This window comes from Papio anubis, chromosome 1 (genome assembly GCF_008728515.1).
Source record: "Papio anubis isolate 15944 chromosome 1, Panubis1.0, whole genome shotgun sequence".
NCBI lineage: Eukaryota > Metazoa > Chordata > Mammalia > Primates > Cercopithecidae > Papio > Papio anubis.
The window spans coordinates 123,171,825-123,192,956 of NC_044976.1; the positions used below are offsets into that span (position 1 = coordinate 123,171,825).

At 41.1% G+C, this 21,132-nt stretch overlaps 1 protein-coding gene across 1 annotated transcript; it reads left to right on the forward strand.

Annotated features, from left to right (window-relative positions):
- Positions 1–7,119: 7,119 nt before the first annotated feature.
- Positions 7,120–9,008, forward strand: LOC110740409. Its single transcript, XM_003892631.4, has one exon. The coding sequence runs from the start codon at positions 8,375–8,377 to the stop codon at positions 8,942–8,944; it is 570 nt and encodes a 189-aa protein (XP_003892680.2). The 5' UTR covers positions 7,120–8,374; the 3' UTR covers positions 8,945–9,008.
- The last annotated feature ends 12,124 nt before the right edge of the window (positions 9,009–21,132 follow it).

Sequence of the window (21,132 nt, forward strand, 5' to 3'; positions counted from 1 at the left end):
TGAGAGTTTTTATCATGAAAGGATATTGAGTTTTGTTATATTCTTTTTCTGTATCTAATGAGTTGATTACATGGCTTTTATTCTTCATTTCATTAGTGGAATGAGTCATATATATTCATTTGTATATTTTGAACCATCCTTGCAGCCCAGGGTTAAATCCCACTTGATCAGGGCAGATGATTTGTTTAACATGTAGTTGCATTTGGTTTGCTAATAGTTTGGTAAGGATTTTTGCATTTAGGCTTTTCAAAGACATTGGCCTGCAATTTTCTTTTCTTGGAGTGTCCTTGTCTGGATTTGGTATCAGAGTAATGTTGTTTGATCAGAGTAATGAGTTTGAAAATACTCCTCTTCTTCAATATTTTGGAAGAGTTTCAGAAGGATTGGTATACAATCTTCTTTAAAAGTTTGGTAGAATTTATTTTTAAAGCCACCCAGTCCTGGGCTTTTCTTTGATAGGATAGAGCAGGAATTAAAAGAAATTAAATAATGTGTAAGCAAAAACTCAGTTGTATGTAAGAAAACCCAGTTCCCCCTGCAGAAGAAAAGAAGCTAGAGTCCTTTAAAATTAACTGCCTGTTTTTCTGTGACTAGTGAGCCTTATCTCTCCCTTTCCTAGGCATTGTAAAGACCCTGTTTCTCTAGCTGTGCAGCTGCAAGGTCACTAGACAGATAATGTCAAGTCATAAAACATGCTGCTCCTTGAAAATTAAGAAATGATGTAATGTGTGTCTTAATTGAATAACTGTCTTTGTTTCTCGCTTCTGTAATATGCTTCTCCCTGCACAGATCTCCCCCCACCCCACAAAATGCTTTAAAGGTAACTGAACTCTTTGTTCAGGGCTCAGTCCTTTGGGTGTTAATCCGACTGGGTCGATGCACCTAAATAATTAAATAATTCCTCCTCAACCCCTCAGTATCTCTGATTCCTTAATCATCCCGCTGCAAGGAGACTGTTACTGATTTAATCCCTTATTTATTGCTGGTTTAATCCTTTTTCTCACTATTGGTCTGTTAAGGTTTTCTATTTCTTCATGATTCAGCTTTGTTAGGTTGTATGTGTTTAGGAATTTATAAATTTCTTCTAGATATCCAATTATTTGGCATACAATTGTTCATAGTAGCTTCCTATAATCCTTTGTATTTCTGTGGCATCAGTTACAATGTGCCCACTTTCATTTCTGATTTTTATTTCTTTGAGCCTTCTTTTTTTTTTTTTCCTGGTTAGTTTAGCTAAGGTTTGTCGATTTTGTTTATCTTTTTAAAAAACCAACTCTTCTTTTCTTTAATTTTTTTCTACTGTTTTCCTAGGCTCTAATTTATTTATTTCTGCTCTGATCTTTGTTATTCTTTTCCTTCTCTTAACTTTGGGCTTAGTTTGTTCTTTTTCTAGTTCCTTGAGGTGTAACATTACACTGTTTATTTGAAATCTTTTGTCTTTTTGATATAGACATTTATTGTTATTATTTTCCCTCTTAGCACTTCTTTTGCTGCATCCCACAAAATTTGTTTTGTTGTGTTTTCATTTTTGTTTATCTCAAGGTGTTTTTTGGTTTTCTTTTTTATTTCTTCTGTGACCCATTGGTTGTTTAAGAGCATCTTGCTTGATTTTCACATATTTTTGAATTTTATAAGATTTCTCCTATTAGATTTCTAGTTTGATGTCATTGATTGATTGATTGGTATAGTGTTAATCTTCTGAGATTTGTTAAGAATTGTTTTTTGGTCTAACATAGAGTTTATTTTAGAGAATATTCTATGTGCTCCTGAGAAGAAAGTATATTCTGTTGCTGTTGGGTTGTATGTTTTATATGTGTCTGTTAGGTCTCTTTGGTGTGAGGTGTAATTCAAGTCTAGTGTTCCCTTATTGACCTTCTGCTTAGATGAGCTGTCTATTGTTGAAAGTAGAGTATTGAGATTTTCTGTTGTTATGGTATTGCAGTCTATCACTCCCTTCAGATAATTTAATAATCGCTTTGGTTATATGTGCTCTTATATTGGGTGCATATATATTTACGATTATATTCTTTTGATGGCTTGACACTTTCTATTGTTGTAAAATGACCTTCTCTGTCGTTTTTATAGTTTTTGACTTAAAGAATATTTTATAGGCTGTAAGTATAGCTACCATGCTCTTTTCGTTTCCATTTTTATGAAGTATCTTTTCCTATCCTTTCACGTTCAGGCTATGTATGTCCTTAGTAGGAAAGTGAGTCTCTTGTAGGCAGCATATGGTTTGATCTTTAAAAAAAAATCTATTGAGCTGCTCTGTCTTTTGATTAGATAACTTAATCCTTTTACATTCAAGATAATTTTTGATAGTTATAAACCTACTACTCTTATTTTCTTAATTGTTTTCTGGTTGTTTTGCAAATCTTTGGTTTCTTTCTTAATTTCTTGCTCTCTTCCTTTGTGGTTGATAGTTTTCTATGGTGGTCTTTGAATTTTCTTTTTATATTTTGTTCTACAGGATTTTGCTTTGTGGCTACCGTGGGGCTTATAGAAAACATCCTAAATTTGAAACAAGCTATTTTAAGCTAATAGTGACTTTAATCACAAACGAAACTGCACATTAATTCCCTCCTTCCCCTTGTATACTTTTGATATTTACCTAGTTTTAAAATTTGTATCCCTTATTTATTGTAGCTACAGTTATTTTTAATAGTTCTGTCTTTTTAATCCTCATAGGACAGATAAAATTGTTTTATGCTTCACCCTTACAGTTTTAGAATATTCTGAATATGATTACATAGTCATATTACTTATACCATTGAGTGATTTACTTTTGTGTTTTATGTTATTAATTAGCAGCCTTTCGTTTTAGCTTAAAGAACTCCCTTTAGCAATTCCTAAGGAGCAGGCCTAGTGATAATGAACTCCCTTAGCTTTTGTTTGTCTGAGAAAGTTTTTTTCTGCCTAATTTCTGAAGAACAGACTTTACAGGTAATGTATCCTTGGTTAGCACTTTTTTCTTCAGAATTTTGAATATATCACTCTACTCTCTCATGGCCTGAAGAATTTCTGCCAGGAAAGCTGTTAATGGCTGTACTGGGACTGCTTTAAATGTGATATTTCTTATCTCTTGGTGCTTTTTTTTTTTTTTGTCTTTAATTTTTGATAGTTTTATTCTAGAATTTTTTGATAATTTTATTCTAGAATTCATCTTTGGGTTGGATTTACTTGGAGACTTTTGAGCTTCCTGTACCTGAATGCTGTCATCTTTCTTCAGACTTGGAAAATTTTTAGTCATTATTACCTTAAATGTGCTTTCTGGGCCTTTATCTCTCTCTTGTTCTTCAGAAACTCCTATTATGTGGAGGTTAATTCTCTTAGTAGTGTCCCATAATTTCTGTAGGTCTTTTCTATTCTTTTTTCTTTTTACTCCTCTAACTGGATAATTTCAAATATCCTATCTTCAAGTTATTCTTTCTTCCACGTGATCAAGTCTGCTGTTGAGGCTTTCTATTGAGTTTTATAGCTCTGTGATTACATTCTTTATCTCTAGGATTTCCATTTTTATTGTTTCTATTTATTTGGCAATATTCTCATTTTGATTTATAAATTATCTTCCACATTTAATTTAGTTTTTTATCTGTATTTTCTTGTAGTCCCCATTAAGTAATACAACTATGTATCATATTCAGAATATTCTAAAACTGAGGGTGAAGTATAAAAAAACTTTATCCCTCCTGTGATGATTAAAAAGACACAACTATTAAAAATAACTGTAGGTACACTAAATTATTAAGGAATACATTTTACAAAACCAGGTGAACTACTGTTTTTTTTTTTTTTGGAGATGGAGTCTTGCTTTGTCACCCAGGCTGGAGTGCAGCGGCACAATCTCAGCTCACTGCAACCTCTGCCTCCTGGGCTCAAGTAATTCTCCTGTCTCAACCTCCCGAATAGCTAGGACTACAGGTGCATGCCACCACACGTGGCTAATATTTTGTATTTTAGTAGAGACGGGGTTTCACTGTGTTTAAGATAATTATACTGAATTCTTCATCAGTCATTTTATAAATTTTCACTTCTTCAGGGTCCCTTATTGGAGCTTTATTAATTTCTTTATGATAGTGATGTATTTTTTCAGATTTTTCATAATCCTTGTGTCCTTGCATTAGTGCCCAATCATTTGAGGAAATGGCCATCTCTTCTATCTTTGTTTGTGTTATTTGGCCATGGTATACCTTCACTATTTGATCAAACCTGGAATTCTGATTAAGCTAGTTGGTTAAGACCTTGAATGGGAAGACCTTGCTGTCATGCTCTCTAACTGGGCTGAACTACTAACTGTGTTGGTTGAGTAGAATTTCTGACTGTGTTCCATGGTCTGGTGAGAGCACTAACTGGACTCTATAAAGAGAGAGAGCTGCTGGCTGAAATTGCCTCTGATTGAGCTGTATTGTTTTTTGTCTTCCTTGGATGGCCAGTACTACAGTTTTGAATCTGTAGTTGGGCAAGGCCATGTTCTAGGTGTCAAGGCTGAACAAGGACTCTGAGATTGCTACATATCCACGCAGGGTGACAGGACCAGAGGCTATGCTCCACAGATTTACGTGGGCATGGATTCACCTCTAATCCTAGGATGACCTAAAGCAGAGCACCATGGCTTGATATGTTAGCCACTTGGAAGCTGGGCCTGGATGGGACAGATGCTCCTTCTACAGTTAATTGCCACCATGCCCCTGTTTTCTGGCCTTGGGAAGCATTAAGGAGCACTGCTGAGATCAACTCGGTAGGGGAGACCCTAACCCAGCAGCGCTAGAGGAATTAAAGACACACACACAGAAATATAGAGGTGTGAAGTGGGAAATTAGGGGTCTCACAGCCTTCAGAGCCGAAAGCCTGGAACAGAGATTTACCCACGTATTTATTAACAGCAAACCATTCATTAGCACTGGTTCTATAGATATTAAATTAACTAAAAATATCCCTTATGGGAAACGAAGGGATGGGCCAAATTAAAGGAATAGGTTGGGCTAGTTAACTGCAGCAGGAGCATGTCCTTAAGGCACAGATCACTCATGCTATTGTTTGTGGCTTAAGAATGCCTTTAAGCGGTTTTCTGCCATGGGCAGGCCAGGTGTTCCTTGCCCTCACTCCGGTAAACCCACAACCTTCCAGTGTGGGCGTTGGGGCCATTATGAACATGTTACGGTGCTGCAGAGGTTTTGTTCATGGCCAGTTTTGGGGCCAGGTTATGGCCAGATTTTGGGGAGCTTGCTCCCAAGAGAGCACAGTGGGTGGGGCTTGACTGGGTGAAAGCTTGGCGGCTGGGAATGAGTGGGGCCAGATATTCTCTTTGTGGGTAATTGCCATCCTACCCTTATCTCCTGGCCTGGGGAAGTTTCAAGGGGAGCACTGGGGCTGAATGTGGAAGCTGAGCAGAGATTCAAGCCTGGGAGACTAATCAACTGTGCTTCTTGTTGAGCATTGCAAGCCTCTCTGGTAGTGTGCCTCTGCTGGCCAGAATGCAGAGCAACTGTCAAGACCCCTGAACTGGTCACTGTGAGTTTCACCCTGTTCTTAGTTTCTAAATAAACATTGCTAATGTTTCTTGTGAGATAAGACAAGAGAGTTTCTTCTGCGAAGGATCCCAGAATGGTGGGAAAGCTGAAAGTTCGTTCTCAACTCTCTCTTCCCTCTATAAAAGTCATGGGTTCTGGGAATCCTCTTTTTTTTTTTTTTTTTTTTTTTTTTTGAGACTGAGTCTCACTCTGTCGCCCAGGTTGGAGTACAATGGCACAATCTCGGTGCACTGCAAGCTCCACCTCCTGTGTTCATGCCATTCTCCTGCCTCAGCCTCCTGAGTAGCTGGGACTACAAGTGCCCACCACCACGCCCAGCTAATTTTTTTGTACTTTTAGTAGAGACGGGGTTTCACCGTGTTAGCCAGGATGGTCTTGATCTCCTGACCATGTGATCTGCCCATCTTGGCCTCTCAAAGTGCTGGGATTACAGGCGTGAGCCACCGCGCCCATCCCTGGGAATCCTCTTATGTGTGATGCTGTGCTGGCTTGGGGGAGGGACAGTGTGGTCAAAGTAAAACCTCCTCTTGCCCTATGTGTGTGATTTTTCTCAATACTGTGGTCCAAGGGAATGTCTGTGCCTCATTTCAAGTTCTGAGATATTCACAAGGGTATTCTTGTCTGCTGTTGGTTGCTAGTTGGATTTCTGTGGTGGGACTCTTGGAGTCAGAGAATTCCTATTCTGTTATATTTCTAACATCTCCCCTAGTATGAACATTTTAGCAATATTCACTTTTCCAGTCTGTGAACATGGAATATCTTTCTGTTTGTGTCTTCATTTTATTTCCTCAATGTTTTATATTTTTTAGTATACAGATCTTTCAACTCTTTGGTTAAATTTCTTCCTAAGTATTTTTTGGATGATATTATAAATGAGATTTTTATCTTCTTTTTTGGATAGTTTTTATGGTATATATAAGTGCTACTGATTTCTGTATGTTAATTTTGTATTAAAGTCTTAAACATAAGACTTGAAATTTTAAAACTACTGAAGTAAAACACAGGGGGAAAACTTCTTGACATTAGACCTGGGCAAATATTATTTTTGAATTTTGACCCCAAAAGCACAGACAACAAAATAAAAAAATAGACAAATGTGGTTGCATCAAAGTAAAAAGCTTCTGCAAAATAAAGGAAACGATCAATGGAGTGAAGAGACAACCTACAGTATGTGATAAAATATATGCGAACTGCACATCTGATAAGGAGTTAATATCCAAAATATTTTAGAACCTCAAACAACTCAATAGCAAGAAAACACATAAACCAATTAAAAAATGGGCACAGGGGGTTTCCCAAAAGAAGCCATACAAATGGCCTACAGTATATATAAAAAAGTGCTCAATATCACTATTAACCAGGGAAATGCAAGTTAAAAACACAGTATCACCTCACACTTGCTAGAATGGATATTATCAAAAGACAAGAAATAACAAGTATTGGCAAAGACTTGGAGAAAAGGGAACCTTTTTCCAGTATTAGTGGGAATATAAAGTAGTATGGCCATTGTGGAAAACATTATGAAGTTTCCTTAAAAAATTAAAAATGAAACTACCATGTGATTCAACAATCCCACTACTGGGTATATACCTAAAGGAAATGAAATCAGTATTTTGAAGAGATATCTGCACTCCCATATTTATTGCAGCATTGTTTACTACAGCCAAGATAAGGAATCAACCTAAGTGTCCTTTAGTGGGTAAATGGATAAAAAAACATGATATATAAGCATAATGAAATACAATTCAGCCTTATATAAAAAGGGAAGTTTCTAATTTGTGACAACCTGGATAAACCTGAAAGATATTATGCTAAGTAAAATAAGCCAGATATAGAAAGACAAATATTCCATGATCTCACTTATATGTAGAATCTTAAAAAGTGAAGTGCATAGAAGTAGAAATGATCATTATCGGGGGTTGGGTTGGGGAGTGGGGAAGAACTGGGGAGATGTTGGTCAAAGGATACAAAATTTCAATGAGACAGGAGTAATAAGTTCAGGAGATTTATTGTACAGCATGATGACTATAACAATGTATTATGTTCTTGAAAATTTCTAAAAGAGTAGACTTTGTTCTTATTACAAAAAATGGTAAGTGTGTCCAGCTGTCATTCCTGGAGAACACCTGAACACCGTCACCCTTTGGGACCATCACTGCAATGGAGGACTGACTTACAAACGCTGTGGTCTTAGGCTTGAAGTCTTTTTAAACACTTCCGTGATAGTGCTTATTTCATCAGATCAAATATATTTACTTTTCTGAGTGATAGTCCATTTAGACTGCAAGGTATTCAATGGAAGAAATACATCCAATACATCTCCATACTACTACTGTTGAAATAAGTGAAACAAACAGAGCCTGTGAATGAACAAGCAGAGGTGGGCAGGAGGTTCAGGGTGGACCAGAGTGGGAAGTACTCACAAGGGCATCCTGCTTCCATCTTATTAAATCTTTAGGCATGTGCCCAGGAAGACACATGGGGTCATCTTATTACACCTTCAGGCACATGCTGAGGAAGCAGACAACTGGGAAGTATCTGGTGCTGTCACCTCCCTGGTTGTGAAAGCAGCAGCATACTCAGGTTGTGCATCATGTACACTGCATGGGATAAAAGGGCTCCTACCCTAGGCTTCTCATCCACAGCATCCTTAGGAGCAGCCTTCTTCTCCTACCTCCTCTGCATCTGGTGAGTGGCCAGCAAGGGGACAGACCCTCAACTGGGAGTGTTTGGGAAAGAGAGGCCTAGAACTGAAATGGAACCATCAGAAAGAGGCCCACAGTGGGCAGCAGTGGGGGAGGTGATAGTGAATAAGGAGCCTCAAAGGTACATATCAGGAACTCATGAGCTGCAAAAGCCATAGGACCTTAGGATTCCTTCACATTCTTGTTTGGAGCATGTTGTCAGGAATGCACATAGATCCATTTTACATTCTTGAGGATGCTTTATCCAAATGCATGTGTAGGGTTCCCTCTACTACGTTTCCATTTCTCTCGCACAGATCTTGGCTTGGAAAGTGGCTTCATCAAGGGTATCAGTGTGTGACAAACCCCAGAATAAGGAGATGGTCTGAAGGTTCTGTGCTCAAATGTTTCTATTATTTTGTTCAAGGTAAAATTCCTGCAAAGATGTCCTGCCAGCAGAACCAGCAGCAGTGCCAGTCCCTGCCCAAGTGCCCCTCACCCAAGTGCCCCCCAAAGAGCCCAGCACAGTGTCTGCCTCCAGCCTCTTCTGGCTGTGCTTTAAACTCCAGGGGCTGTGGCCCCAGCTCTGAAGGTGGCTGCTGCCTGAGCCACCACAGACACCGCAGGTCCCATCGATGCCGGCGCCAGAGATCCAACTCCTGTGACAGAGGCAGTGTTCAGCAAGGTGGGGGCTCCTGCTGTGGCCATGGCTCTGGGAGCTGCTGCTGACCTGCATCCTGATGATGAGATGAGTGATCTTTGGAGGAAACAAGAATCCCAAGGGCCCAGGAAAAGCCCCATCCTGATGCATGCTTTTCCAGATACCTTGTTCTGGCTTTCACAAGCTGAGCTGGGGGTGTTCCTGTTGAGTATCCAAGCTGTCCCCAGAAGGTGCTTCCTGTCTGATGTCCAGGAGCTCACAGTTCCCTCATCCCTGCCCCTGCCAAGGATTGGCAGGTCCCTGTGCCTAACGCTGCCAAAAAATAAAGCTTCTTGTTTTCATTACCACTGGTGTCTCACTTGTTAGGAAATTATCCAGGATTTATCCATCCAGGCCAGGTTCTCCTGTCACCTGACCTCCAAGGACCTTAGAAATCCAGAGATTTAAGTGTGTTACCCCCGGTAGAAGTGACCCCAGAGAGCTGACCTCATGCTCTGGGCAAGTAGCTGGACTGTGGTCTCTCAGCCAACCCTCTGCCATCACAGGACGGCTGCACAGCCTCAGACCTGTGTAGTTTTTGCTCTGATGACAGCGGAGCCAGGAATTGGGAGCCCCTCATGGAAGGGAGGAAAGGTTGATGGGCACCATCACCAGGATAAGTATAGAGCCTCCCAAGCCAGGGTTGGGGCTGTGGAGAAAGCCATGTGTGGACATCTGCTGCATTCCATAGGAACAGAAAGGGGCCCCCACTACAGTTCTGGGGTGTACTGAAACCTCAGAACTTACTTCTCTGTTGTTGTATCCCAATGACTACAGATTTTACTCCTAAGAAGCAAAAGTGGCCACTCAGCTATATTCAGCCCCACAATCTGGCTACCATGAGAAAGTGCTTCGTCCATCTCTTGTAAATGTCTCTTTGCAGGACAGAGGCCATTGAAGGAACCCTTAGCATTATAAGTAAAGTGGCCACTCAAAAGTAGATCAAGGGATAATTCTTGAAAATACTTCCAAGACAGAGACAGGGGTCATGTGCTGGAGGCAGAAAAAGGCTGCTGAGAATATCAATACCTAAATCTACCCTCTCCCCACTCCACATTTGGAGCCACCCTCTTTCCTATGGTCCAGTGCCTTTATGCTCCCACAGGCATCACTATTTCAGTTCACTAGAGTGGACTGTCAGGCAGAATGAGAAGACAAAAATTATAACCCCGATAGTGAACACAATTTAATTTTCATTGACAATTATAATTTAATTTAAATACAGATAAAGTTTGGTTACAGCCTGACTGATTTATCTTGAAAGATATCTAGCAAAAGGTATTTATTTTAATATTAGATATTAATTGAATGAGAAATGTATCTCAAATTAAAACGAAATTCACAGGGAAAATAGCATTCAGTTTGCATCAATTCTCCGTACCCAAAATATAGACATGATCAGGTCAGTTCCATTACATGAGATGTACCCACACTATCATCAACCTCAAAAGCAGCAACACATACCAAAGTCATCTTCATCAAGCCCATTCATTATCATGCATGCTTGCAGAACTTCATTTCGAGTCCAAGCAGATGAACGACTCCTCCCTCGATGTTTTCATGGTCTCCAAATAAAGAGCACACATTCTCTGGATTTTGATGGAAGGTCATGCCTTTTGTAATGTGCTTATTGTGACTCTTGGCATTCCAATTGTTGTACTTTCCTTCTCCATATTTGTCCCTCAATCCGGTATTCATTTGGTTCTCCTCCTTTCCTGCCCAGGGCCCTATGTTACTTCCTGGGTACCAGTGAGTCTCTTTCAAGAGTCCTCATCTCCGCTGACTTTACGCTTCCATCTGTTTTACACACAGCCCATTCTGAATGTCCAGCATCCTTAGCTCAGTCACCACCCCAACAGCAAGTGCTGATCACATCTGGTGCTTGATTTTGCTAAGGGAACATTACAAAGAAAAAAGTAGATGGGCAAAGAACCATGGACTTTGTGGGTAGTCATTTACATTGTAGTACTTATCTCATGGAAGCAGGCTCCCTATTTACTTGACTGCCTGTGCAGTTAGACAGTTAATTTCTATAGGTCAGGTGATGTGTCATATGTAACTCTACCTTCCACCACAATGCATGGAGCATGACATATTTTAAGCACACATGTAGGCCTGGGTGGGAGGTGTACAAGTGAGGACCAGGGCTTCCTGTGTCAAACATGCCATCCTATTCCTGGGAAGATGGTGAAGGCCTGGACCTGGGCTGTGGTGTTTGGTGCTGTCACCTCCCCGAGCAACCCATTCATGTTGCCCCTCACAATCTAGCAGCTCTGTCTTGGGCTTCCCAGACCATGGACTTCTTTTGAATAAGCTTTCTCTTGCTGCCATGACATCAGATGGATGTCTAGTTGTAGACAGGACCTGGAGCTGGAAGACCTAGGAAGACAAACCCAGGCTTCCATCAGGGGAGAAGGAAGCAGAGGGTCTGGGATGGAGGTAGCAGGAAGAGTGTGGGATTAATGGGTACCCTCCCAGGATGTTTCAGTGTCCTGTGACTGTGAAGGTCATGGGTCTTCAGCACACTCTCATCTTCCTATACATGTGTTCTGAGAGATGCATTGATCTCACCAGACATCATCAAGGAAGCTTTACCCAAACAAGTTTATTCTCCTCTGTGATTACATGGAGATAGGACACCTTAGGTGCTCAATTAGAAAAAACCCAGTATCATTTTGTAGCAGGTGACCAAAGAGAAAAGAGCATCTTTCCATGATAAACTAACTCCAAATTGATTTTCATTTCCTCCCTATATTTCCTAGTGCAGAAGTACACCCATCAGAGAAGAGACATTACAAAGATTCATTTGCGTTATTGCATTCTCTCGAGAGTCACTGATGCTTTGTGAGATTTCGTGTCAGCAAAACCAGCAGCAAGGATAGCCTCCAAAGGCTCCCAGATTTCCCCACCCAGTCCGAGCCCCATGTCCACCTCTAGTCTTCTCCTGCTATGGCTACAGCTCCAGGCGTTGCTTTTACTCTTAGGGGGTAGCTGCTGCCTGAGCCACCACAGGTGCTGTCTCTTCCACTGGCACAAGCATTACAGACATGACTGCTCCGAGTTTATCCACTGGCAGCTGCAGCTGTTGCCAGGGCTTTGGCTGCTGCTGCTGACCTTGGCAGTGCATTGAGATAAGCAGTTTTAGAGGAATCAGAGACCCTAAGTGCCTAGGATTAACCTCAGTCTGATGTACCCACTCCTAACCTCCTGCCCACGGTCTGAGCTCCTGAGTTCATCCTGATGAGGGCTGTCAGTGATCTCCAGCAGTCTCCCTGAGTGTCCCTCATGGTTGTCTCCACACTCATGTTCTGGTCAGTGCTTAGCAGCACTTATGTCTCACTCTGTAAAAAATAAAGCTTCTCTTTCCCACTTACATTTCTATATTGCCCCCTCCCAAGGTTGCTCCATTGCTCTCTCACTCCTTATCTCCCAGATTGAATGTTTCACAGGATGAGAAGAATGAGAGACAATACTTCTCTTCACTCATAGGGAGACCATGAGGACTTTATGTGTTGCTGCTAGAAAGAGGTTGCAGAAGGCCACACGGCTGCAGGAAGGAACATTCACCTTATTTCTATATGGAAGATCTGGGTGTTGAGGACGTAGGAAGGGATCCTTGAAAGCTGAATAGTTGATGGGTGCAAGGAAAGAAATGGAGATAGTTGCAGAGGTATACACTGAGAGGAACTTAGGGGAAGTAAGAAAAATAAAAACCTGATCATTGCAGGAGTTGTAAACTGGATATATTCATAGGGTCAATGACTTGTATACTACTCATGATGTGCCGGTGACTTGACATACAGTAAATAATTGAATCCTCACTGCAGTCCTTCAAGTTAGGTACAACCCTTGTCCCATTTTACAGATGGGAATCATCATGGAATGAGTGTCCAGGGTCTCCCAACAGCTGCCATGAAAACCTTGGCAGTTTTGCTGAGAAGCCTACGCTCCTGATGGCTGTGGTGTTCGGAGTTCTTCTAAAATGTTTTAAGAGATGTGAGTAAACAGTGGATTTGTTTTGTAATTATTTTACTCCACAGTATTTTGTTGTTTGAATTATACATCACTAAACCACCAAACCATATGAATCACACTTTTAAGGAGTTTGCCTCCCAGAGTTTGGACCCAGAGTGTAGTATTCAGCTGCACCACAGGATTAAAATAATTATTTTTGATGTGTGTTAAAAGAACAATTCACTTTCACTACCAATTTTGAGAATGTTAATGAACTGGAGAAAGACTCGGTAAAAATTCAAGCCTTGGTGCTCATCAGGAAAATACTAGCAATCCAAGGAGGTCTCATAAACTGAGCCAAAGTGAAAGAGCAGATCTTAAGAGTAGTTTAGGGCTAGATACAACAGAGAAATTAATGTATCCAGTAATAGGCGAATATATTAAATTTTAGAAGCTTTTTTTCCAAGCTCTTGGGAAATAGGGAAATGAAAATTGCTCCCCTCTTCTGTGTTCATAGACATTCATTTTCTTAACTCATTGGGATGAAAAAGGTACCCAAAGGGATCCTATGAGGAAGTTGATGTCAGAACTGCTCCGATGAGTTTAGATCAACTTCCCAGCTTGATTCCTCTTACTTGCCATGCCTGGGTTTATTGCTCTTGGATGGATACAGGCTCCACATCTTACTCATCCCATTAACTGTCCCAAGTGACAGCAGGTGACAACATCTGAATTCATCATTTACTCAGGCTGAATTCATCTTTTAGTCATTCAACTGGCTAAGAAAGATTTCTTTGAGAAGTTACCACAGGTGTAGGACTTATAAAAGCCTATTATATACACTTTTGATTCACTACTACAACCACTTGCTACTCAAAAATTGAGAAATTCTTGAATAAAATCAGCCTAGGAGACATAAAGAATGTTGTGTTATGACTTCTAGACCAAGTCCAACACCCATTCATTCATAATTTATCTGCTCATAGTTATCTGGCACTGGTCTTGGTGCTTAGATCAGTTTGAAACAAGACGGAGTCCCCTCTTAGGGAGCTTATGTTCCAGTGGGTCCATTAGAGACGTTTTCCGATTTCCTTGCCTGACAGCACATTTAGACAAAGGTGGTTCTATATTCAGCTGGATTCCCACTCTGGAGCACTTGACAGATGCTGGTAAAGGGTGGCTAAACCCAGTGAAGGCGCCCATCAAGGGCAAACTTTTGAGAACTGGGTATCATTGTTTGGGTGAATACAAAAAGGGCATTCAATGTCTGGTTGCTTCTACACCAAAGGTAGGAGCTTAGTGAGGCAAGGGGTAGGTGGGTGATTCCAGTGGTGAAATGTTTGTTTGTCCTTGTCCCTTCCCAGTGCCTTTCTCACTTCCCAGTTCTCAGTGAACAACCCCATTCACCCAGGTATCTTGAAAGTGCTTCTGTTTGGTACTTGGCTATAATGTATGGAGCAAATTTAAAAAATGGCCACACGTATATCCTTTCCTGTATCAGGATACTCAGACACATTTAATGCAATAATAATGTTTTATCAAAACCTTGTAATTTTAGGATATGTTTGAAACTTACTTGTGTATTCCATTTTTATATACTTTTAATATATCATGATTCAGGATAAAATACGTATCTATTGTTATAATAAATGCATTGGGAAAATACTATAGAGTTTAGTGCTCTCTCTACAACCTTGGTCCACTTTGTGTCTGGTGCTCACGGTGATCATATTAACCTCATTATAATCACACCCATCAATTACCATTTCTGTGTGGACAAATCTCTCTTAGTCATCCCATGCAATTTGAATCACTGTCTTCCCTGGGTCTCTTAGAATCAATACTACAGTCACTAAGATCCTGACACAAGGTTCCTTAAATGTATGTTAATCCATGATGCATATTACAAAGCCATTGTAGATTTCTTATACTTGTCTCTGAATTTACCTGTGATATCCCTGGGTCATTTTGCCTTCATATAAACAGATTTGTTTTGCCTCGGACATCTCTACCTTAATACAGCTATTAGGAGAAGCAGGGAAAGATTAAAACCTGAAAGTTCCTGTCTCCAAAACAGATGCTCTTAATGAGAAAATTATTCTACCTTTGAGATTGTACATGTCCCCAGTGCTCCCCTCAGCCCTGTTCTACCTCGACCTCAGCATTGTCTCTTTCTCCTGGGCACCTCCTTGATGTTTCTTGGGTCCACAAATTTCTCTTAGTTGCCATGCCTGGGTTTACTGCCCTTGGATGGATACAGGCTCCACATCTTACTCATCCCATCAACAATCCCAAGTGACAGCAGGTGACACCATCTGGATTCATCATTTATTCAGAGTCACTACAGAACCAAAAGGGACTAATGCCCCAAAACCCTGACTTCAGGCCTAGGGACTCCCACACACTGTATTTCAGCCTGGCTCAGGCTTAGTTTCCTACTTATCTGTCAGTCTCACTACTCCATCAGCCTAAGAGGTAGGGATGGTATATTCTTCAGTCTTGAATATGCTTTGCCCAGCACAGGGTCACCATGTCAATATAACTTGTTTAAAGAAGGAATGATGTTAATGAATGAAAAATAAAGAATTGCAGACCTACAGAAAGACTGAGGCACAGATAGGTGAATAGTCATGGGGTTTCTTGAATCCCCACTCTCCTCAAAACTCTTGACACTTGCCATGGAGATGCAGAGGCCTTGGGGCTACAGAGGCAAAGAAGCTGACTCCTAAACAAGACCCACACTCTCACCCCTCCCAATCCCACCACCCATTTGCTGCCTGCAAAACAAAATAGAAAAAGAGCTCCAAGGTTTGCTCAGTCCTCACTGGAATCAGAATACTTCAACCCAAGCTACTTTCTATTTCCTGCTCTCCTCTGCTCGGGAATTTTTCCTAAGTTGTGGATTCAAAGCCACATACGCTTTGAAATAAATATAAAAAGATCCAATTTAAAAAATTAATACAATTACCTATTATTATCTCTCTTTTTACTTCATCTATAGTCACTATACTTTTCCCAAGACATCCTGGAAGTAAAACTAGGAGGAGCTTCAAGCCTCTCCCAATGTCCCTCAAAGTGGGTACTCAGACATGCTCCTCAGTGTCCACTGCAGTCTCTTCCCACTAAGCCTCAGCTCTGGGGGCTGTCATAGCCTCAGGTCTGGAGTACGCTCCATCACAGGCTTTACACATCCCACTAGGCACAGCATCAGCTCTCTGGATGCTGTCATTCATGCAGTGACCAGGGCACTGAAAACCACAGTGCAGCAGGGCTGGATGATCCAGTGAAGCAAAGAGAGAAGCCTCTTCCCAGTGTGGTGCTTTTCCTCCTCCCTCACCTCTGCACCTCGTTGGTGGAGAAGTCCCATGGAACATTAGTAAAGATGATAAGGATGGGAATGCCCTTGTAGAATTTACTCTTAATAGTCTGAAAATTGGGCATGCACCATATATTCTAATCTTTTGTGTTTCAAAGCCATTTGCATCAACAAACGTTTGGTTTTTAACTCAGTGTATCCTTGTCTTAGTAATCCCTTCTTAGGTCTTATTTCTAGAAAGATCCTCACTCAACAGAATGCCCAGGTGTAGTTGCAGCCAGAACACTCTTGTTTTGCCCACTCCAGATTTTCTCTGTCAAATATCATTGAGCTCTTTCAATGCTTTCATTCACTTTTTCCCTAACCACTCTGCTGAAGTTTTGCATTCCACAATGAACAAACCTGTGTCCATTCCAAGCCCCCTGGAGATGAGACCTCCCTCAGAGTCAAAGTATATTCATTGAGCACACAGTATCTGTCACTAAAGTGATGCAGCCGCCTGGGACCTAGCACAGATCCTTTATGCCTCTAGTGTGTCCAATCCTCTCCCTACATTCAGGATAGGCAGAATATTGAGAGAAAACATGGTAAAAGATAATTGTAGCAAAGAATTGGCAAAAGAGATGGAAGTTGTTGAGGAAAAGGAATTTGGCAAGGGTCATATTGGTCAGGGTCTTCTATTGCCTCCCAGAGAGTTTTCCTTTTTCCCCATGGACTACAGGTAAGTAGCACATGAATATTCTCACCATCCAACACCCAGCTCCCTGTCCTCCCTCTTGATCTTCCAAGATACTCCTATTCCTGAAGGACTTCCTCCCTGACCTTCCAAACCCCATCACATCTCCAGTAACTACCCAGTTTCTACTTCCAATTGCCTTTACAGTACCTTTGTGTGGTCATTATGAAGCTTCCACCCAACATTCCTGAACTTGCTTCTCGTTTGCCCTTGGGGACCTGGAATCTTGGCATTTATTGATTTGATTGATGCTAGAAAGGGTGGGAGCATCCAAAACTGCCCCCTTCTTATAAAAACCCAAGAGCCTACGAACTTGTGTATTGAACAGTCTAAAGTCAGTACAACAAAAACAGGAAGCATTGTCTTTTCTGGTCATTGTTTTTTCCTATGCTGTGTTGAATCTCTCTTGAAAATACCTCAGGGAAATTTCACATTTCGTCAGTCACTTCTATGGATATTAAAGTCCAGACTAGCTAAATTTAATTCTGAACAAAACTTGAAACTCAAATTCTCCCTTGCACACAAGCATTGCCCAGGTATCTCCCAGGAGACTGGAGTTGGAAGGGGAATATGATGGGCTCTTTCTCTCATTCACTACCACTTCTCCATCTTTTTCCTGAGTACCCCTTCCTCCTCCTTTGTATTGGGAGATGGAAAAGGGGAGGGGAAATCAGTATACATGTGACTGTACCACTAGCTTCCTCTATTGGCAGGTTCTGCAGGAGGGCTATCTCTGCTCCCTCTGTGTGGCAGGTTCTGCAGGAGGGCTGTCTTATAGGGTGCTTTTGTGAGTGCTTCTGGAGCATCTTCAAGGATTTTCCTCACAGCATGATTTCCAGACATGGGATGAGCAGTCAGATTTAACCCTTCAGGTACTGCCTAAGCTCCTACCTTCATTGTCACCAGCCATAGCTTCTCGATATTGAGGTCTCTCTGCCCAACAGAAAACCATCCTAAGCACAATACTAGCAAGACTGTGGAAGCTGGTCTTCCTTCTTAGATGTCATCTGCTGTTATGTCTCAACGTCCTGTTCTATCTCTTCAGTTCCTTTTCTTTATTCAACAATAGGCTCAGAGGTTAGAACATCAAGTCTACTACCATAGCAGACATTCTGCTGAGGGATAAAGGAATAAAGATTTCTTGAGGGAATCTCTAACATCTACAAGCTGTCATTGTGAATCCTGCCCTTTCAATTGACTTCTGTTGTAGGAGGACAACCAGTTTCCCTCCCCCGTACAAGATTAGGGGGAGATTACAACATTGTCTTTCAGGACAACAACTTCCCTATCTAAAAAATTCTCACCAAAGTTCAGCCTTCCAAATATATAACTGAACCAGAGAAATAGAGTTCCATTTTTTTTTTTACTTAGCAAGTCCTGCAGAGATTTTCAGCAGCTTATCCTAAGGTTACTTTAGTATATGGGGATAAGAGGCATCTATTATTTTCATCTTTTGACTTCAGCCAACATCCTAATACAAGAAGAAAATTTGAGTCCAACATCTTCTTACACACTGGGTCCTACCAGAGCTTTCTCAGGAAAATAGAGAGAGGTGTAAATATCTCAAAATACCACTTAATCTGAGGGGAAAATTCAAATCCATATAAGAAACTTAGGTATGTTAGAGATATGTGGCACTTTCTGGCTACTGCTTCCCATTTTCCTTAAGAATGACTTAGCTGCTTGCCATGGAATGTAATAGTCACAGTCATAGCAGGAAGAGAATGGAGAAGGAACTGTGAGTTGTAAGCAAAGGGAGAAGAATTCTGTTTGTTTACTCATCCTTCATTGCTGATGTGGAATGTCCAAAATGCACTCCAAGGAGCTAAACCTGAGGTCCTGCAGTGCCTGTTCCCATAGTACCAATTGGAATGACTAAGTCATGAAATTCTTCCTGGATTCATCCAGCCAGAGCAGTCTCTGTATTTCCTTGCTGTCTTTGGACCACAGGAAGCCAAGGCTCCTCAGGATGGGACTCCTGGGACTTGTCATTCTCAGGGAGGTGGCCTTGTGCTGTAGGGGAAGTGACCAGATCATGATCTTATAGCTACTGTTTGTCAGCACAGGACAAATCCTGTGCGTGTGAGGACTGTGGACACCTGATCTCAGAAGGAGGACAGCGAGTGACAGGAGGAATCACTACAGTAGAAGGGAGATTAATGTGCTCTCCAGGTCTTGTGGGGTGGCTTTCAAGACAGGCAGTCAAGAATGGGGCTGGAGGAAAGCCTAACTGTCATCCACTGTGTTTTATAAAACAGAGGTAACACGATATATTGAATGTCATTGGCAAGGATGCTTTGTTTCTTTGAAACTTGCCCAAAATGTGTGATTTATGTTTCTTTCTCAATTAATGCTTCCACCTCCTACCTCTCCCAGCTGCCAATGACTCAGGGTTGCAACCCATGCAGGAAAATGGCTATCATGCTTTCTCTGTTGGGAGGACAAGCCTTGCTTATGATAAACACAAGATACAGAGAAATGAATGTTCAGATTTGCAGCAAAGTCTAAACCCCAGTAACTTTTTAACTGAATTTTTCAAAAGATTGTGCCCCTCTTCAGCTTCACCAGTATGGAATGAGAAAGCACCCATTTCAACCATCATGAGTAATTCCTTCCAATGCACTAGCAATTGGTGGATTCTAAAGAATGTAAAAGAAATGGACACCTAGTGTAGCCCTGGAGCTAAGCCCAAAAATATCCCTTCAGCAAGAGGCCTCTGCAGACAGAAGAATATCAGAGAGGAGAATCAATCCTATTCCTCCTCCTCCATTCCCAAGCCACATTCCTAGAGACAACTCATTTTCTCTTAAATACCTCAAAATAAATCATGGAATTCTGCCCCCGACCTCCCACTGTGTTTTAAAGAGGGTAAGTTGTAAAGTGCATGCTCCGATAGGGAGTTTGTTGTCTAAAAGCCATAAACTATCAAGTACAGGGAACAATAACAGGCATTTACCATAAACATGTATTATTTAAAATTGCCATTTAACTTAAATATAATGTTCTGTTATACTTCTGACTTTAATTTTTTAGAAACAAATAGCAAAGTACAGGTATTATGATAATAGAGATGAATTCAGTGAAAAATTCATGTCTAAAACTATTACAAAATTGAATGGGAAAAATAAGAATCAGACTTTATATTTCATCCTACAGAAACCTTAGAATGTATGAGGTTTGTTCCATTAAATGTGATGCACATGATGTCACTACCATCACTAACCTCATCATCCGCAATTCATTGAACAAATCATCTTCATGACTCTCACCAATTATCTTATATATTTTTGCTCATGGACCATTTTATTTGCTTACCATCAGTATCATACATCCCATGGGAAGCTACATATGGGCCAACCTACGTTTTTCATATTAAGTATGAGTCTTGTGATCTCAACTGTTGCACGTTCCTTAATGATTTCATTTGCTTATTCATATAATCCTACCTTAATTCTCTTTTGGGCTCCAACTGCCCCAGACAGGGTCTGGGTCCCATCCTCCATTCATTACCTAATACATCTCACTCCCAGGGTCCTGTGGTCTCAGATCACCCAACATCCCCAAGAGTCAGGAGCCAATTACATCTCAACAAACCATACCCCTGGGGAATATGCAGAGGAATAGGGAACTGATGTCCAAAAAAAAGATGTTTGTATCCCAGGACGCACCACATGATACCATATCAGACACATATGTTTTCATCTCTGATATAAGTCCAGTTAACTTTGAAAGGCTCAAGGTCAGGAAATGTGTCATATGCATCTATACATTCTCACTGCAAAATGCAAGGGACAGAGCTCAGACTAAAACATCTGAGCTGAATGAGTGAAAGGAGAAGAAATGACAGGTCCCCAACACAGGTGGAGATCTGTCATCAAGACTTCCTGGTTTCCTCTTGACAGGCATCTTGGCAAGCGTGAAGGAAGATGCTGGATGCCTAGGATGGGAGTGTTTGGCTCTGCCACCTCCCCTTGTTGTGAAAGCAGCATGCCTGGGCTGTGCATCAGTAACCCTGCACAAGATAAAAAGGCTCTTATTTTGGGCTCCTCATCCATAGCCTCCTAAAGAACAGCCTTCTCCTCCTTAGTATCTTCTGTACCGGGTAAGTATCTAGAGGGGACCCACAGCTGGGGATGTCTGGGGAAGATAAGCCCAGATTTTACTAGGGAAGGGGGAAGAAGAGGTGTCAGATGTACACAGATGTACACACA